The 18,647-nt window shown below is 40.5% G+C and overlaps 1 protein-coding gene across 2 annotated transcripts in view; it reads left to right on the top strand.

Moving 5' to 3' along the window:
- The first annotated feature begins 1,657 nt into the window (after positions 1-1,657).
- TRHDE (thyrotropin releasing hormone degrading enzyme) overlaps positions 1,658-18,647 on the top strand; it is a 364,357-nt gene continuing 347,367 nt past the window's right edge. For both annotated transcript variants that reach the window (XM_019748963.2, XM_019748962.2), the window contains exons 1-2: positions 1,658-2,690; positions 14,848-15,121. In XM_019748963.2, coding sequence (XP_019604522.1) covers positions 1,786-2,690; positions 14,848-15,121 — 1,179 coding nt within the window. In that variant the 5' untranslated portion in view covers positions 1,658-1,785. The remainder of the gene's footprint in view (positions 2,691-14,847; positions 15,122-18,647) is intronic.

Here is an 18,647-nt window from a genome sequence, read left to right as displayed (position 1 = left end):
CTAGGTTCCTGTTGTCAGCATCTATTGTTAACTGTTCTAAAAAAGTTTAAACAATTCTCATGATAACACTGAAAACTGCAAAAAAGTAATTGTGGCTAGGTGAAGTGAAATATATTTATTCACTGTTCTAATAAGTCTAAAATAATGAAGCTCATCTTCCCAGCTTTTCTCAATCTCAAATTTTTGGTCCTGAAATGCTACATTGTAGGCATTTTAGTTTAATTATTTCCCCAGTCTAAAAATTGAAATTATTCGATGGGAAAGTATCTTTTATTTAGCCTTTACTTTTGGAGGATTATAATGTTTCACGGCTAACTCTTATTTTAGTACTGCACACCTGGACACATCATGCAGTATAATATATAAAGTAAGGCTTGGGAGAATTTATTTCAATTTACATACAATCCTCCAAATCCTCTGGCGAGCTTCAGGTGAAATCTGACACGACCATGTCTCCCCAGCAGGATCTTCCTTTGCTCTCGGTGATAATAGCCTGAGGCTTCAACGATCCATCCAGAGAGGCCCAATGGGGCTAAGAAGTCGGGAAGCGGGGTGACTGCGGGGCTTGTTGCGCTGAAGATTTACAATGCACTTCTTGCAGAGGGCTCAGCAACCCCCTCTGTGGCTGTGGGTGTCTGGTGTGACAGAGCGGAGAAAAGCTCTCTAATCTCCCAGTGCCTGCCTCTGCCTCCCAGCCGCTCCCCTCCCTCCCGCCTTCCCTTCGCTCTCTTGCTCTCTCCTTAGCCTTTCTCGGGGAGTTTCAGTCCCTGAATGCAGCCAGAGTAGCCTTGGCAATCTAAACCTGGAGCCTGTGTACACACACACACACACACACACACACACACACACACACGTGCGCACACACAGGCACAGGCACTCGCACACACGCACGCCGGCTCTCCCCGCCGGGATACTGAGCGAACCCGGAGCTTCATCTACCTGAAGGGATGGTCCGGCCGGACACTTACTCACTGGGCATCTCCAGAGGTCGGAGCAACGTCGTAACGAGGGAGGCTCGTTGTCCGATCTGCGACCTCCCGCCGTTTGCCGCCACCGCTGCTTAAAGTGTCCAGGGTGGAGGAGAAGGCTTTTCCAGGGCAGATTCCCGGCGCAGTTCCGCGGCCCTGGGACTTCGTCGGCTGGTTCACCGCGGTCTCTTCTCCTTCAGCCATCCTCTGGTCCCTGGCTGCAGGGTGCACGGCTCGGGTGCCTGGGCTGCTGCCGCCGCCGCTGCTGCTGCTGCTGCTGCTGCCACGAGCGTATCCCACCCAGAGGACTGAACACTGCTGCTAGGGTGGGGAGAGAAAGCGGAAACCCTAACTTCCCTTTCCACCACTCCCTTTCTTTTCCAGCCGAGGACCCACTGTAAGGCTCCCGCGGGAAGCCAGGCGAAAGCTTGGCACAGGGGAGGGTGAGCCCGGAGCCGCAGGCGCACAGGGGGCTGGAGCAGCATGTGCCCTGGCGCCTGGTACCCGCCGGAGAAGTAGAGCGCGCGTTGGGGCGAGAGAGCGGCTTTCCAAGTTGGGCGCGTCCCAGAGCTCGCCGCCCCGCGCTTCCGCCGAGGGTGTCAAGAGAGAGGCGGGGCTGATGGGGGACACCGAGGTTGCTGTCGCCTGCGGCTAGAGCCCGTCTTAAAAGCATCCAGACCAGCATCTCCAGGGTCCCAGCTGGCGTCTAGTCCTCCGCCCGGGTGCACTCTGTGATGCCTGCGCTTGCAGGGGCCCGCGTGGCCTGCCCGCGGGGGGTGCCGGAGGGGGCGGGGGAGGAGGAGGAGGAAGCAGTGTGATGGCCCTGGACGGCGAGCGGGGGGAGCAGGAGGAGGAGAAGAAAAAGAAGAAGAAGAAAAAGAAGAGGAAGAAGAAGGAGGAGGAGGAGGAGGGGGCTGAGAAGAGCAGCTCAACCTTCACGGCCACGATGGGAGAGAACGAAGCTGCGCTCCGGGCCAGCGGCAGGGGGCTCTCGGACCCGTGGGCAGATTCCATGGGGGTGCGACCCCGCACCACGGAGCGCCACATCACAGTGCACAGGCGGCTCGTACTGGCCTTCGCCGTGTCCATCGTGGCTCTGCTTGCGGTCACCATGCTCGCAGTGCTGCTCAGCTTGCGCTTCGACGAGTGTGGGGCGAGCGCATCACCGGGCTCAGACGGCAGCCCCGCTGGCTTCCCACCGCGCGGTGGCAACGGAAGCCTTCCGGGTTCCGCCAGGCGCAACCACCACGCTGGCGGGGACTCCGCGCTGCCGGAGGTAGGCAGGGAGGCCACCCCTGGGACCCCGTCCGCCCAACCGTCGGAGGAGGAGCAGGAGCAGTGGCAGCCGTGGACGCAGCTGCGCCTGTCCGGCCACCTGAAGCCGCTACACTACAATCTGATGCTCACCGCTTTCATGGAGAACTTCACCTTCTCCGGGGAGGTCAACGTGGAGATCGCGTGCCGAAACGCCACCCGCTACGTCGTACTACACGCCTCCCGGGTGGCAGTCGAGAAGGTGCAGGTGGCCGAGGACCGGGTGGCTGGGGCTGTCCCGGTGGCCGGCTTTTTCCTCTACCCGCAAACCCAGGTCTTGGTGGTGGTGCTGAATAGGACCCTGGACGCTCAGAGGAATTACAACCTGAAAATCATCTACAACGCCCTGATCGAGAACGAGCTCTTGGGCTTCTTCCGCAGCTCCTACGTGATCCACGGGGAGAGAAGGTACGGAGGGAGGCGGTGCCGGGCACCGCCCCACCCCGCAGGCTGCTCTAACCGCAGGGCGGCCGGCGACCCCTGGGACCCGGCTAGCTTCCGATACCCAGGAAGAGAAGGGTGGGGGAAGGAAGCAAATGTGGGGTAGGACCATCACCCAGAACCCTCAGGGTCACCCAGATGCCTGAGCTCTCACTGCTGCCTACTTCACAAACTCACTCACCAGTGGCGAACGGTGAATGCCATCTACCCCTTCTTTTAGTCTAGAACTAACCCCCGCCCCAGCACCTCCGCTGCCATCGCATCAAAGTTTCTTAGCCAGCAAGGCACACAGCTCAATTTCAAAGGGTAGCATCGAAAACCTGCCAAGTTACCGTCGAGGGAAAATACAAAAGTGCCAAAAGGCCAGGGCAGCAGGGCAACCCCGGGAGATGTCAGCGCAGGATAGGGCAGGGAAAATCCCCTCTCTACTCCCACCTTATAGCCCCCAAATGCCCACCTCGTCTATTCTCTGGCAAGCATAGAGCAGAGGATGGGATTTAGCTGCATAAAGTTTTCCAAAACTGGAAGTTGCTCTTCGCAGTAGTAAGAGCCAGTCCCACTGACAGACTAAGTGTGTGTGTGTGTGTGTGTGTGTGTGGGGCAGCTGCCATGGTCATTGCCAGCAAGAAATGTTGCAGGTGTTGTCAGCTCTTTCCTAATACAGTTAGAACTACAGTTGTTAGTATGTGAGTTACTGCCTCTGGAAACGGCTCCAGTGGTGAAAGGGAAAAGCTAACAGCCTCAAATGCCTTGCTAGCGAGAGCCTTGATGCTTTTTAGATTTCGGAAGTATTGTGACTTTCTTTTTAAAAAAGAGGCTGTGGGTTGTTCACCACTTGTTTAGAGCTGAGACTTTGGAGTCCAACAGAACTGGGTTCGAATTCCAGCTGCACCTCTAGCTCTGGGGAAGGCTTGAGCAAGTTGATGAATCTAAGTCAGTAGTTCTTGACAATGACTACCTCTAGTGCTTACTAACTCAATCATACAAGAACCCTATGGAGTAGGTGCTACCAACACTTCCTATTTAACGATCGGGAAATGGAGGCAAAAGTTAAGTAACTTGTCACATAGTGAGTTCACAAAGCAAGGATTTTGACCCAGGCAGTTTGGCTCCAGAGCCCATATTTTTAGTTTTAATTTAGGGATGGTAATAATGATACTGTCTTCATAAGATTGTTGCAGGTGTCCATGAGCTAATGCATTGAAAGTCACTTCACCCTATATCTGACATTTAGAGTGTCCCCCATAAATGTTAGCTATTATGAGTCTCTGGTGGTAGTAAGCCCTCTAACATATTGTTGAGTGAATAAACAAGTGATTCTTGCTTTTTGCCCTAACTCATTACATTTAAAATAACTTCAATTAATTAAATGACTATGGGGCTGGTGAACAACCAAAGTGATTTTAAAAATGAAATCGACAACCTTGGGAATTAGTAATGATGCCACTGGCAGAGCCTCTGTTCTTAAGTCATTTTCACAACCGCAGAAAACTGGGACTGAGCAGCCCAGGGCACCTGAGGTCAGCAGTCTTATCAGTGGTCTTGAACTTTGGTTTTCTGGTACCTGGACCAGGGCTGTCTGGAAACTCTCAGAAGTTGTTATTGTATAAGAGGCTGGGGAAATTGCAATGTGTTACGGGAGAACACAAATGTTTTATGATTTATAGAGTGCTATGAAGTAACCTCATACAAATAAATTGCCCAATGCTTCAGTAGTTGTATGATAGTTAAAATCTCCTATAAGAGAATGTGTCGATTATTCATTTTCCTAAGATCAGATGTGGACAATTTAAGCCCCCTTCCACTACTTCCTCCAACATATTCTAAAGAATACAGATTAAAAATATTTTAAACCCATGATCATATCAAATATGGGGGAAAGACATAGAAGGCAAATTTGCATGTTACGTTTAAAAACAAGCTTGTTATATTAAAATGACAATAGTGGGAGCTGCATATCATTACTGATGAATCTGTGGTGAAATAAATACTTTCAACAACTCCTGTTTTCTGAGCCATGCCAAAATATATTTGGTGGAACTGAGCTTGCTTTGGTCAGTGCTTTCAAATTAACAAGTCTCTTAAAAAGATCAGATGTTTCTGCTTGACCCATAACTGATTTTTTGTACCCCTGGTACATATTTGTATTCAAACTCTCCTTCAGTTTTCTCCCAAGATGTAAATAACTTGGTTGAAAATTTAACCTAGTGCATATGTGGCTAAACTCTGCATCCCAGTACAAGTGCAGGATTCCGTGTTTCTGGAGATCCCAGGATGGTTTTATTTCTAAACCACATCTTAGAATCTTGTTCTTTTTTCTTTTTCGCCATTCAATAGCAGAGTGAATATGATAATTTCTTGGATGTTTCTACTGGAGTTGATAAGGCAAAGGAAATAGAAAAAAAACATTTCACAACTATGTGAACATTACGTATCTTAACCTTTTTTAAAAATCTTTTTTTGGTGATTGTGATTACTGTACCTACTTGGAGCATTTTTAACATGCCAGTATGAGGAATTGAGCGAGGGCTGGACTTTTATTGGTGATTTTGTCCCCCAAATGCAACGTAAATCGATATTTTAAAATGCACTTTCTAAAAGAACACCTTTGCAAACTCTGAATTTTTATTTGATTAATCATTAAATATCTTGGTTTTTAGTTAGTCATAATTTTTGCCAATTTAATTATCAGATAATTTCTGTAATAAAAATAAATATTTAATCTGCCACGGGGGAGTCACACTGAGCCACTTGAAATGTTTAGAAGAGTAATACTACAGTTCAGTCCACTTGCTTAGCTTATGTGGAAACAACTCATTAATACCCAATTAATCTGATTCTTTGACTCCTTCCTCAGAGGTCTGAGAGAAAGAATTTAGATGAGGGCAGGAAAATTAGATTTTACTAGGTGTTGTATACCTTTGAATCCTGGAAGGTTTCATCCCTCACTAGGTAGACATTGGAGGGGGCCTTGGTTTTGTCCTAGGGGGAAAATTTACCTTTCCTTGTTTCCAGACTGATGCGGAGAAAGAGTAGAAGACAAGGTCCTTATGGAAGTCCAGGGTTCCTCTACTTGAGGCAGACCCTCTACTTTTTGGTTGATAATTTGGCTGAAGGGAAAATTCATCACTTGTTGAAAATTGCAAATAAAAAAATTCTCTTAAATTTGAAATGTTTACACACAGCAGTAAATTATCTCCATTAGGCAGAACACATATTCACCTTTTCCTCAAGTAAGTGTGTAGCGGGCACGTGAAAAGGGTGTGGATTTATGCGGTAGTATTCTATAACAGAATATACTTGCTTAGAATTAGGTAAACTGTTCATTTACCTGAAGTAATTGCCGCTTTTGGGTAGCCAGATGGCGAGCATGCCCATGTTCAAAGTAGGGTACCTTAATTTAGATCCAGATGGTCGGATTGAAAGAGGAAATTTACCCAAAGTAAATGAACATTTTATTCACTTTCAAAAGGCACACTCTTTTTCTTTGACAAACTTTGATTGGGTCTATAACATGCCACAGTGCCAGAAGACAGAATAAAAATGGGAGGTCTTTTTCTGTTAAGGATTGTTTAGAGAGAAAGCATGATCTCCAAGTAAAATGGGAAAATAACATTGTGGTTCTCAAAGAAAATTGCAAGAAATGTTTGCAAAAATCTTGTGGAGAACATAGAGGATTTTATGGGTAGGCGTTTGATCTCTTGTGGTATTAGTGTACATGGGTTGATGCCTTGTACTTTTTCTGGAATGAATTAATAATCATGACATTTAATAAAAACAAGAAAACCACCACATTGTTTTTATGTCGAAAGAAACCTCATTTTTCCTATTCACTCTGGTGAGGTGAAATCTTTACATGAGCAAGGTGGTGTATATAGCTCTATAGAAAGGCTTTGAATTGAAAAATCTGTGAGAACCATTTGTTTCTGTGAAAACTTTTTCATATGATGCCTTAATGGATTTAGGAATTGTTTTCCTGTCAGGCATACATAACCATATGGCCAAACTGAGTCTAGTGCTGCTGGATTTTGGTCACAATTAAAAATGCCACCAGTAAACTAAATCTAGAAAATACTTTTTTTAGAAAAAGCTTTGACCATTTCATGACTCATTCAGGGAGGAAAATCTATATAATTGGTGTTTATCTTGCTATGTTTTTTTCATGGTGCCATCTGATTTGATCACCCTGGATACTAATAAAGTGTACACTTTCTCTAAAAGAGTTAAATTAGCTTGCTTGTGTTTTTATTTATTCAAAGCAACTCCAAACAGAGCCTGTCTGCTCTGGATCTCTTTCAAGCAAAGATGTGACTAGTTTCCCTGTGTTCGTTTTGTTTGCACAGCATGCTTATTTCCTCAAGACAACTTTTGCCACCATGTATGTGGGTACAGGGCAACAGTTTAGATTTGCTAGAAGATGGTGGCATTTGGTCATTATGATTACAGGAATAGGACTCACTTATTTAAGCATGACTTCAAAGAATGACATTAAAAAGAGTGAGGAAGACATACTTAACCCTTAACACATCAATGTTTTATAGTCGGTAAGAAAGTGCGTCCCTCCATTACTCCGTGTTCATCCTCCCGCCCACCAACAATGATGATCATCACCATGGTTATCATCATTGTCATTCTTTTAATTCTTTTCATGTCCTTTGTATCCTTTTAGATTTACATTAGTGGCTGGGTTCCTCCCGAGTTTTTCAAAGTCCCATGCAATCCTGCTTTTTGCCACTAGAGAGTGGATGCTCTTTCCAACAGATAGAATTTTACTACATAGAATTTGGGAGAATATAATAGTGACACATACTCCCTGCTTTCCTCAGTTTTCTGGACAGTCTGAAATGATTCACAAACAGGTCCAGCTAAATGGCGGTGGTGGTGGCGGGGAGGCTCTGAGGGTGGCGTGGGGCTGAATAGGGGGAAGCTCCCCAGCCTCCTTTCCGTCCTGACAGCAGGTGCACCTTCTCAGTCTTTGAGTGCCCGAGTGGCCCCAGGGTTTAAAGAGCTCTGGCACCAGTTGTGTAGAGATGGGGGTGAATCGACTCTTCCCAGTGTAGACTTATGTTGAATTGCAGGGTGAAGTTTTAGTTTAATTATGCAGCTCTTTCCTTATGACTGCATCACTCAAAAAAAGAAAAAAAATCAAAGGATGAAAAAAGTGAAGTTTTAAAATGACTGATGTTAGTTACTTTTCATCTCTTTTACGAGTAGGGGCAAACAACTTTTGGTTGTGTTGCTGGATGGAAAAGTGTGTGTGTGTTTAGTGTGTTCAGGGACTCTAGAACCAGACTGCTTGGGTTCATATCCTGAGTCTGCCGCTTATTAGCTTTATGACCTTGTCCGAGTTTCTTAATGGTTCTGGGTCTGGTGTCCTTGTCTGTAAAGTAGAGTTAATGGCACCCTATTTCATAAGGTTATTTGTGAGGACTGCATGAATTAAGTCATAAAGCACTTAGAACAGTGTCTGACAATCGGTAAGCACTTCGGTGGGGATTAAATATTATTATACTCTGTCATGGCTGGAGATTTATTTGTGATGGTACCAGGTCGTGTAGGGTCAGTGTTGTTGTCTTGAGGCTTCCCCTTACCAGCAAGACAGAGGTGGAAGGAAATGGTCACCGTGACATTTCTTCTGCTACCGTTGTCTTGCCGCCTAAGCAGAAGTCAAAAGATGGTAGAGGAAGAAACAGGGCCCCCTCACCATGAAGAAGAGAGTGAAGACAGAAAGGCTGTGATACTTCACAGCTAGAGAATCCCCATGCTTAGTTCAGACACTGTGAGATGGAGAGGGCTGAGGGACTGGGAAGAGTGTGGGAAAGAAAGGAGCACACAGCTCTGATTACCGCACTGCTCCCTCTCAGCAGTGAGAACAGCAAAAACCAGTGACTGAAAGGTCAGGAGGGATACCTTCCTTGTCACTCACTGGAAGCTCGCACAACATATAGAAAAACCCCAGGTACCAAGGGAAAGGCACATCAGTCATTAAATATTGTTCTCCAGCCTTTATTTGCTTTCTGATAGTAGCAGTACTTTATAATCCTTACATAAAGCTTTGCCTCTTTCCAATATTAAACAAACGAATCTCCGACACTAGTTTATTTATTCTTATGAAAACCTAATATTACGGCCTGGGACATTAATGTTATGCATTCATAATACTCTTCATCAATGGTGATCAAATACTCAGTAGTTTTGATAAGACTATTTAGTATACAAATAGGAAAACAATTATGAATATTATGCTCTGTTTTTATAACACAATTATTCACACATGCACCATTTCCTACATACATATTGCTGGCATTATTGCATTATGTTTTTAGTTTACTAGAATGGTTATTTAAAAAAAACAGACTACATGCTTGCTTATAGTATTGAATATTCAGCAGGAGAACTTCTCTTCTGAAATGGCAGAGGTTTAATGATTCATTGAAGTACATAGAAACACACAGTCTAGCCAATATACTTTTTGACTTAAAATGTTTTGTCTTTGGGTGATAATTTGCATTTTGATTAACAACCTTAACTTTAAATGGGACATGTGTCAATTCCATGGCCTCCTAACTGAGTCTATTTATTACAAACAGTTGAATAGTAACTAGATGGCCCATTGTAACTTTTCTTTCAGAGTTTTTATTACCAATCTTAAGCTATTGCAACACTAGGCCATTTGCAGTTGCAGTAGAAGTAAGTTCAAAGATCATTTTTCACTGTGCTGTATGTGTGGTATGTATAGATGTGGCCAAAACGGAAACCTCTCACATATACCATGCCATTTGTGAGGTTCTCTTGGTTTTGGTGGGTTCCACAGTGAAAAGTCATGAATCAGTATGAATACTAACAGTATTATGCAAATGTTTGTTTCCTCTGCATATTTTAACTTTATTAAAAGGCAAACTGAAAATAATGGAACAGAAATTGTTTTGTATCACATACTGTAATTTGTTGGCAACATCAACCAACGTTAATGCATTACTTCTGCTGAATCTTATAATGACTTGACACAAGTAGCTTGCCTAGTGAACTTCCGCAGAAATAAGAAGAAATCAATTCTCTATATCCTTGAGAGACAACATAGAGCTTTAAGCTCTCTTTAGCTCAACCGAAATGTCAAGTAGACAAGTTGTTAAGAAATCAAGTAATTTATTTTAAATAGAAGAGTATTAAAGTACAGGTATGTCATTCATATTTTTCTAATTATGCTAAAGTGACATCCTTGGAATGACACGTTTGGAAGTGGATTTTTTTGTGGTAATAGAGGGATTCATTAAAAGATAAAAGTGATTTTGTTTAAGAGAGCAGGAGAAAAAGACAATAAAATTCTTGTCCCCATTAACTTCTGCCTCCTGCTCTTTTATTTTACTTCTTGTTGTATTTACATATGTATTTCATATCCACATGGTTTATTAAAATGTTTTCTATCTATTTTTAATTTTTTTGTTTGTATTTCTTCTAGTTGGTGTCCTGTACCACCTCCCACTCACTTCAAATTTACTCAAATCTGAACTCATTACTTTCTATTCCAAATCACCTTCTCTAGAGGCCTCTGATGTTTTTAATGACAATAAGCAGAAAAGGAGCCTTACTTCTACCAGTTGAAGGCAACCCTAAATTATGTGCAGTGAAGACAAAATTATATTTTTGAAACCCAACAGACACTGTTGCCTGTGATAGGCCCTGAGCCTGAAACTAGACCTTTTAGTTAGAGAGGAGAGTATTAAGGATGAGAGAAGTGTTAGAGATCTGGCAGTACTGAGATCAGATAAGACCAGAACCTATAAGAGATCAAACAAGACACTAACTTAATATGTGAGTCAAATCTTTCTTAAAGGCTTATTTCTGTGCTACCCATGGTCAACTTGCTCACGTTTCCACCATCTCTGACCGTAATATACTACTCAGGCTTCAAGACCAACTCTTATGTTTCCTCCTCCATAAATCCTTCCTTCAGTTTTTAAGACTGGTGGTTCTCAACTGGGTCAATTTTGTTACCCAGAGGACATCTGCAATGTCTGGAGACATTTTGATTGTTATAGCTGGGGAGAGGTGGTGTTACTGGTGTCCAGTGGTAGAGGCCAGGGATGCTGATAAAAATCCTACAGTGCACACGCTAGCTCCCAACAATGAATTATTATCCAACCTAAAATGTCAGTAGTGCCGAGATTGAGAAACCCTGCTATAGGAGAATGTAATTTATACATTTTCCCTTAATCATGGCTTTTTGTATGATACCTGTTTAGATATATGTTTAATTTCTTTTACTAGAGTATAAACTCCTTGAAGAAAAGAAGCTAAGATACTTCTTTCTCTCCTCAGTATTAAACACTCAAAAATGAATGATTAAGAGAAACACATGCATTATAGAACATACAGTAAAAAGCTAGTTAGTGGTAGTGTCATTTAACATTTTTAAAAAAACCTCATCAAATTCAGGAAGTATTTCTAATTTTTGTTCAGTTATAGGATCTCAAGCTTGGAAAAGACTCTAAATGCAACCTAGTCCAACTGCTCTTCTTTACCAAGGGACTTTTTTGATTTCCTAAATACTGAATTGAAATTCTGTTGCAATCGTCCTTAGGTGCCAGACTGTGAAATTGGTATTTCCTCATTTAGACATTATCAGAATATATGTTGGCCCTCTGTGCATAGATATATACTGTGTGTATGAATTCATTAAGAATATTAATTGCAGGAAAAGTCACTAAATGATCTCTACAGTTCCTTCCAACCCTGAGAATCAGTTATTTAAATTGCTAGCTTCACTCACATATTTACTTACTACGTAAGGCAAAAAGAGACTACACGACATGATTCTTCTGCATAAATGTTTGGTTTATTAATCTCTCATTAGCCCAAAGGTATTTAGAACTTCTATATCTAATAAATTCCTACCCATTAATTACTTAGTGCTAAAGACACCTTTGACTTTTACATAATAACTAATACATTCTAATTGCAACCACTGTTGAATTCTTGTAGAACTTTTCACCTAGTATTATTAGTATTACAACATATAAATATAGATCCTTTTCAATTAGATTGCAAAGAACTTAAGGGCAATAATGGTTATATCTTTTTTAAAAAAATTCCACCATGTACCTAATATAGTAAAAAGTTTACATAGCCGACAATATTTGCTCAATGACTGGAATTGGAGTTCTCAGAAACTTGAAAGTTGAAGGGGAACACTTTTCCTCATATATAAAATCACATAGGTAACTTTTAAGTGGCCTCAGTAGAGAAAGATCAAGCTCAGTGCACCTCTTAATTAATAAGACTGAAAGATAAAATTCAAGAACATTACGTAAGACAAAAGCGAATGATGAGAAAATTGTAAATGGGTGCATTTAAACTAAAAGGTACTGACATTTCATTAAGCAAAAATTATATTGCTATCAGTAAATATAATAGGGAAAAATATTACCATGATTTTGACAAATTTGGAAAGAACTTTTATTACCAACAGTCAAATGAAAACACTGTTTATAAATTTTGCCTAAAAATTAACTTTGCTGTTTTTGAAATATGATTGCCTTTTACTCAGACACAGAAAATGTAAATTCTAGACCCAGCTTTGCACTAATTGCCTGTGTAACTATGGACAATTCACTTAACCTTACTGGAACTACTTTTTCATTTTAGAAATTTATGAGAGCTAGACAATTTGTTTCTAAGATTACTTCCAACTTTAACCTCATATTTGTCTGAAGATTTATAGTTAAAACTTCTTTCCCATATATTATCTCATTTTATCATCTCGACAGTTTTGTAAGGAAGGCCTAGGAAACGTTATTGTTTTCCTTCTACTAATGAATAAATACACTCAGGCAGTTAAGTGATTTACCAAGTCTTGTATAAGCAGCCTAGTACCGTTTCCAAGCTAACTCTCAAAAACCCTTTCTCTGAGAGTTAGTATACAAGTAATCTTAAAACTGTCTGATTTTTCTCTATTTTAAAACTAAGCTTTAAAAAGGTAGGCCCTCTATGGTAAATGTGAGCTTCATAATTTTAAAATAGTGTAAACATTTACACTGTCGCATGCTGCGCAAAGAGGGTTGTGGGGAGCGAGGAGGGCGGCGCAGGGTTAAGAAAAGACAGTCACCATGAATAGAGTTTAAGAGGGGCCAAGGGGCCTGCAGCCTCAAGGACTGAACCCCAAATCTGGCGCATTAGCTTTTATTAGTTAGATGGGGGAAGTAAAGGAGATAAAGCTTGTCAATCTCAAGATCTGTGAATCCTATACATCATAATAGGAAACTGATTTGAGCCAATCACCCTTGCCTGCAGGCAGTCTCAGGATGTTTGTACTTCCCCAAGGGACAAAACCTAATGCCTATGAATAGATGAAGAGCACTTCATTGAATCACTTCCCTTGCAGGTTATGGGAAAGAATGCAGCCACAGAGGCAGAAGCTTTTCTTAGCTGGAGGATGGTGGGGGGCTGTGCCCACCTCTGTGAACCTTGTGGGTTCTCCTGTTGGTTCCCACTCAACTGCGCCTGGCTTGAGTTGTCTCCACCATGGGAAATCTTACCCGTCATTGACTGACCAGCCATCCTTCTGGGGCCAAACAGGGAAACATAAGGTGTAAGCACAAAGGTTAAGCAAAGTCCCTGAAAGGATCCGTCTCACAGACTCTCCTTTCTTTAGGGGCAGGTACATAGAGACAGATGGGTAGGCTGTGGCAACAGACACCTCATGGTTTGAGCCAGGGATAACCAAAAAGATTCAATGCACACGTCAACTCCTATTGATTGATAGTAGCTGTCTGAAGTTCCATGCTGAGAATAATTTTGAGGCCAAGTTCAGACTGAGTAGGAAAATGTACCGTGTTAGATTAACCATGTATACCTTGGATGATGGAGAGGGGAGAGCTAGCATAACTACTTACGGGGGAAACAGCTTTTTAAAGAAATTACTGTAGAACTCAGCCATGTTTTACAAAAGGTGTGATGTTGATTTGCCTTGTATCAAGTTTTACAACTAGTATTATTTTAAAAGTTTAACTTTTGTTATCAACGTTTTCATAAATATGGCCTTTTCTAAGTTAATAGAGTGTCCTTCCTAAAGTACTTAATATGAGTGTTTTCAAACTGTGAAAGAATGTAGAAGTTGCTTCTAGTTAGAGTTTTAATAAGCAACTTTGCAACTTGATCTGACAACTTGAGGGCATTAAATATACCACACACACACACACACACACACACACACACACCAACATGTTTATTATGTAGATATTTGTCATATTAACATATCATAATATAATAAGTATATATTACGAGTAGTAAAAACAATGGTCTCTGGATTAGTCAATGTAAACATAGGTTATAGCACTCCAAGAAAGTCTGAAGATATTGTGAATCAGTGGCTGCCATGTTTTGACTGGCTGCTATTTAGTAACAGCCTGCTGGGTGCTATTCATCTGCTCACAGTGACAGATGCATTACATTCTCTTCCCCCTGCTTCCCCCCCACCTCCCCACCCCCAGCTTTACACTTATTTTGAATTAGGCTTGATTATTTCCTTTTAAGCAATAAACAGCTACACCTTGGGGATATTTAGTAATCGTCCAGGATGATATGGCTAAGAATGTTGTAGAGCCAGAATTCAGACCAAGTTCTGTCAGGTTTCAAAGTCCTTTTTCTTAATAAAATCAGGTCATGTCTTGCTGAAATTTGAGGGAACAGATGTTTTCCAGTGTGACTGTATATGTTCTGTATGTATCTGCTGACAACTTCTGGATTTCAGTTTCACTGTCTTACATGTTGTATAGCTTCAGGGAGGAAAGTGGGGCACACCAAAAAAGAGAATTATTATTTTCCAATATTTGCCAATGTGATGCTAATGAGTTGTTTTTTTCTGTAGACTGTAATGTTTCGTCTAATAGGCACTGCTCTGGGTTTAGAGAATTTACTTTAATTGAGACAAAAACTTCCCTGAAGAACTTTTATTGTTGGGGAAATATATATGAATGGTGCTTTCATGCTATTCATGCATTTAAGCTTGGTTCCAAAATGAAAAGTATCTTGCAATTTGGCAAAAATACTTTGTCAGCGGAAGCATGTAAAGTGGTCATAACTCAAGCCATCAATGTAATTGGGAATGTCATTTTCTTTTTTCCAGATTCCTTGGTGTTACTCAGTTTTCGCCTACACATGCCAGAAAGGCATTTCCTTGTTTTGACGAGCCCATCTACAAGGCTACTTTTAAAATCAGCATCAAGCATCAAGCAACCTATTTGTCTTTATCCAATATGCCAGTGGAAACTTCTGTGTTTGAGGAAGATGGATGGGTTACGGATCACTTTTCACAGACCCCTCTCATGTCCACATATTATTTAGCCTGGGCTATTTGCAACTTCACATTCAGAGAAACTACCACCAAGAGTGGGGTTGTAGTAAGTATTTTAAACTTAATGGTGTTTTTGGATAATGCACACTCTGTAAAGTAACCTTATTTCTGGATTAATAATGAATCATTCCTACAGCTGAATTCTTTCCTTAACTAACCCTTGGGAGGAAAATTATCTTCCTAGTTTCAGAGAGCCAGAGAGGAATGTCTCTTTTATACCCAGCCCTTGTATTCCTTTAACCACTTCCCCCACCTCTGCTATCCCTGTTCCTCTCCATCTCCTGAGTATCTCTGGAGTAGCTGTTGTTTGTATTGGGAAATTGCCTATTTCTATTTATATTGCTGAGAAAGCTGTTTCTTTTTATTGTGAAATATTTTGAATATGCAGAAAATGTGGAGAATAACACAATACATGCCACATAACTACTAGCCAGCTATATAGAATCTAAACATTTTATCATCTTTGCTTCTAATTTAATTTTTGAGAAAGTAAGACGTATGGGATAGAGTTGATGCTCTCTGTAGCCCTGTCTGATCTCATGCTTTGCCAGCTTTCTTAGAGATAACCACTCTCCTGAATTTGGTGTTTGCCATTTCCATGCATATTATTATATGAGTATTAAGTATGAATATATACATTTATAATACATGTCATGCTTTAAAATTTCATCTAAGTGGTTTTATATTACAGATATTATTCTGCAACTTATTTTCATTTCATTTTATTTTTTGCTTAAAATTATGGTTTTGTGGTATATCTGAATAGAATCATTGAATGAATATATCAAAATTTGTCATCCTCCTATGGGTGAACATTTTAATTTTTGTGATTTTCAATGATTAACAAAAATGCTCCAGTGAGCATTTTTGCATATAAGTTCTTCCAATGTGTTAGAATTTCTGTAAGGTACAAAGCTTCTTTTAGCCCATAACACCCAAGTGTATAAAAATATGTTCTTAGGGAAGGGTGATATATAGGAAGCCTGGAGAATTACTGTCTGTATTAAATTTATAATAAAAATCAATCAGACTCTCTATGACAACTATCATTTGTGACACCATGGTGTTCTAGGTACTTTTTGCATGCTGTTGAATTGCATTAGTCAGGCTAGGTCAACCATGATGAGTTAACAACTTTCTTCCTCATTTCAATGGCTTACACAATAAATATGCATTTTATTTTAATTTTTGTGTCAATCCTAAAGCAAGGTATTATGACTCCATTTTTCCAAATGAGTGCAGTAGATTGAGGCTTTAAGAGATTAACTGTCCCAGCATCGCAAAGTAAGCAAGTGGTAGAGCCACAAGTCAAACCTCTGTTGGTTTGATTCCATATTTTGGGCTTTTCCACCCTGTGCCCTAGGAAAATTCTGTTTCATCATTTCACTTGTATGTCTGTAAGATAATTCAGATAATGATTCTTCCCATCCAGTGACCATCGTTTTCAATGTTGCTTGAACAAAACAAAAGAATTGAATAGAAATCTATATTCTTATTCTGTAGGAGGTACATAGCTCTATAATAACCTAAATTTTGAAAAATAGGTTTGGCTAAATAAATTTTTCTCAATGTTACTTTCAATATAAATCACTGTGGAGCCTATTGAAAAAAGTAAACTCTACCTGCATACAAAATTAATGCCATTATTAGAGAACTGCATATAGTGAATTCATCTACATAATCATTAAAATAATGTCTTAAATGCTGGCTATAGAAAGCTCGATGACATTTTACTCTTTTGGACTTATACTTATTGGATATATGGAATTCCTCTGATGTTTGTTGATGTCTCCTATAGCTATTTCAAAACTGTACACATTGGATCATACACAGAGAAGAAGACATCTCATTTCCTTTTGTAGCTTCAAAAGTTGATGACTGACTTGCTGTGGGTCAGCTAGCAGCGTAGGGTACAATGGAAATGGTTTTTCCAAGTATGTTTTCTTAAATATGTTCTCAATCCATCACAATTACGCTTGCTGCTAAATGACCGATGTTTAAAACCAGACACATTCTAATTATTTAGATGTAACTTTGTATTAGTGTTAAGAATCTATGTAATTAGCAAACATTTTAAAATTCCTTTGTAATAATTTTTATGTAGGGAAGATAAAACATGCTACTAGAGAGAGAACATTGAAAGGTCAACTGAAATAAAATTTTAGATTGTATAATCTAAAAATACTATGAATAGTAAAAGGAAAACAAAATTGCTATTGGGAGCCCTTAGTTATCAACTGTGGAAATATGGTTCAAAACCTGTATCTCTTTTTCTGTCACCCCTTTCACGCCAATCTTTTTTTCATTGACTTTCCTCTTTATTACTGGGAGTACATTTCTCAACTCTTAACAGCTGGAACAAGTGGAAGTTTATCTTTAAAATCCTGGAAGTAGGGTGGCTAGGTGAAATCCAGGTGGTAATTTTGGATCAGTAGCTAAAGCAGTTTCCTTTAGGATATGAAAGAGCAACTTGAGTAGCATCTTAATAATACACAGCTGAATTGTAGCAGTGTCTCAAGTGTGCATATTTGAAGCATCATCATTATTTGCTTATCAAGTTACCTATACTCTGCAAGGCACTATCCTAAGTAATTAGAAAGATAAAAAATAGTCTAAGATCCCTCTAGTACAGAGATTGCAAATGCAACTTTCAGATTGAATCCAATCCTACGGACGTGTCTTGTTTACCCACCCCCACAATGGCTTGACATTTTTCTAATTACTTGTCAGCATTTACACATTGGGAGATTGCACATAAAATTATTTATTTCTGGCTTTTCTTGAAAAATTTGAAGGTCACAGTCCTTCCAATGTGGGTAATTGTCAAGCCCACATTACTGATTGACAACATTTGTTCATTCATTCATTTATTTCTTCAAAAGATATTTATTGACTGAGTGTGAGGTATTGTTCTAGGCTCTGGTGATATAGCAGTGAACAAAGCAGACAAAGTTTCTACTCTCAGCAAACTTATCTTCTAATGAGGAGAGAGTGACGATAAACAGATAAATGTAACATATGTCGGGTGATGATATATGCTATGAAGAAAGGCAGTGTGCTGAAGCTGATGGTGGCTGGCCCATATACATGGGGCATTTGCTTCCCAATGTAATTTAATCAAGACCACTTTTGTCCTTTGTATCTAGTCCACTTCACTGTTGCATATTACCTGTTTTCATGCCGTAGGCGTTTGGATTTTCAACCCTTGTCTAGGGACATAATTCAAGAGGGTAGCCAAGGAATATACACTGGAAAAGCAATGAATTCACTAATTGTGAATTCGTGTTATTAGCATTCACTGCTTGTCAAATTAAAGCTGTAGAAAATAAATTAAAGACAGTTTAGAAGAGGGAGAAATTGCCAAGAATTGGAGTCTAGCATATGCTTCATGGAGGAGATAGGATTTAATGTGGCTCTGAATGATTGATGGTTTGGTCTTAGAGGAGCAGATGAATGTGGGCATATAATCCTTGGCAGGGAAAGTGTTAATAAGAAAAGAGATATGGATATCTATGGGAAATAGTGTAACTTTATGATTATAAACATGGATTTTAGAATCTTATAAGTCTGAT

The sequence above is a fragment of the Rhinolophus sinicus genome, linkage group LG02 (genome assembly GCF_036562045.2).
Source record: "Rhinolophus sinicus isolate RSC01 linkage group LG02, ASM3656204v1, whole genome shotgun sequence".
In the NCBI taxonomy this organism is placed as follows: domain Eukaryota; kingdom Metazoa; phylum Chordata; class Mammalia; order Chiroptera; family Rhinolophidae; genus Rhinolophus; species Rhinolophus sinicus.
This window is presented reverse-complemented; position numbering and strand designations above follow the sequence as displayed.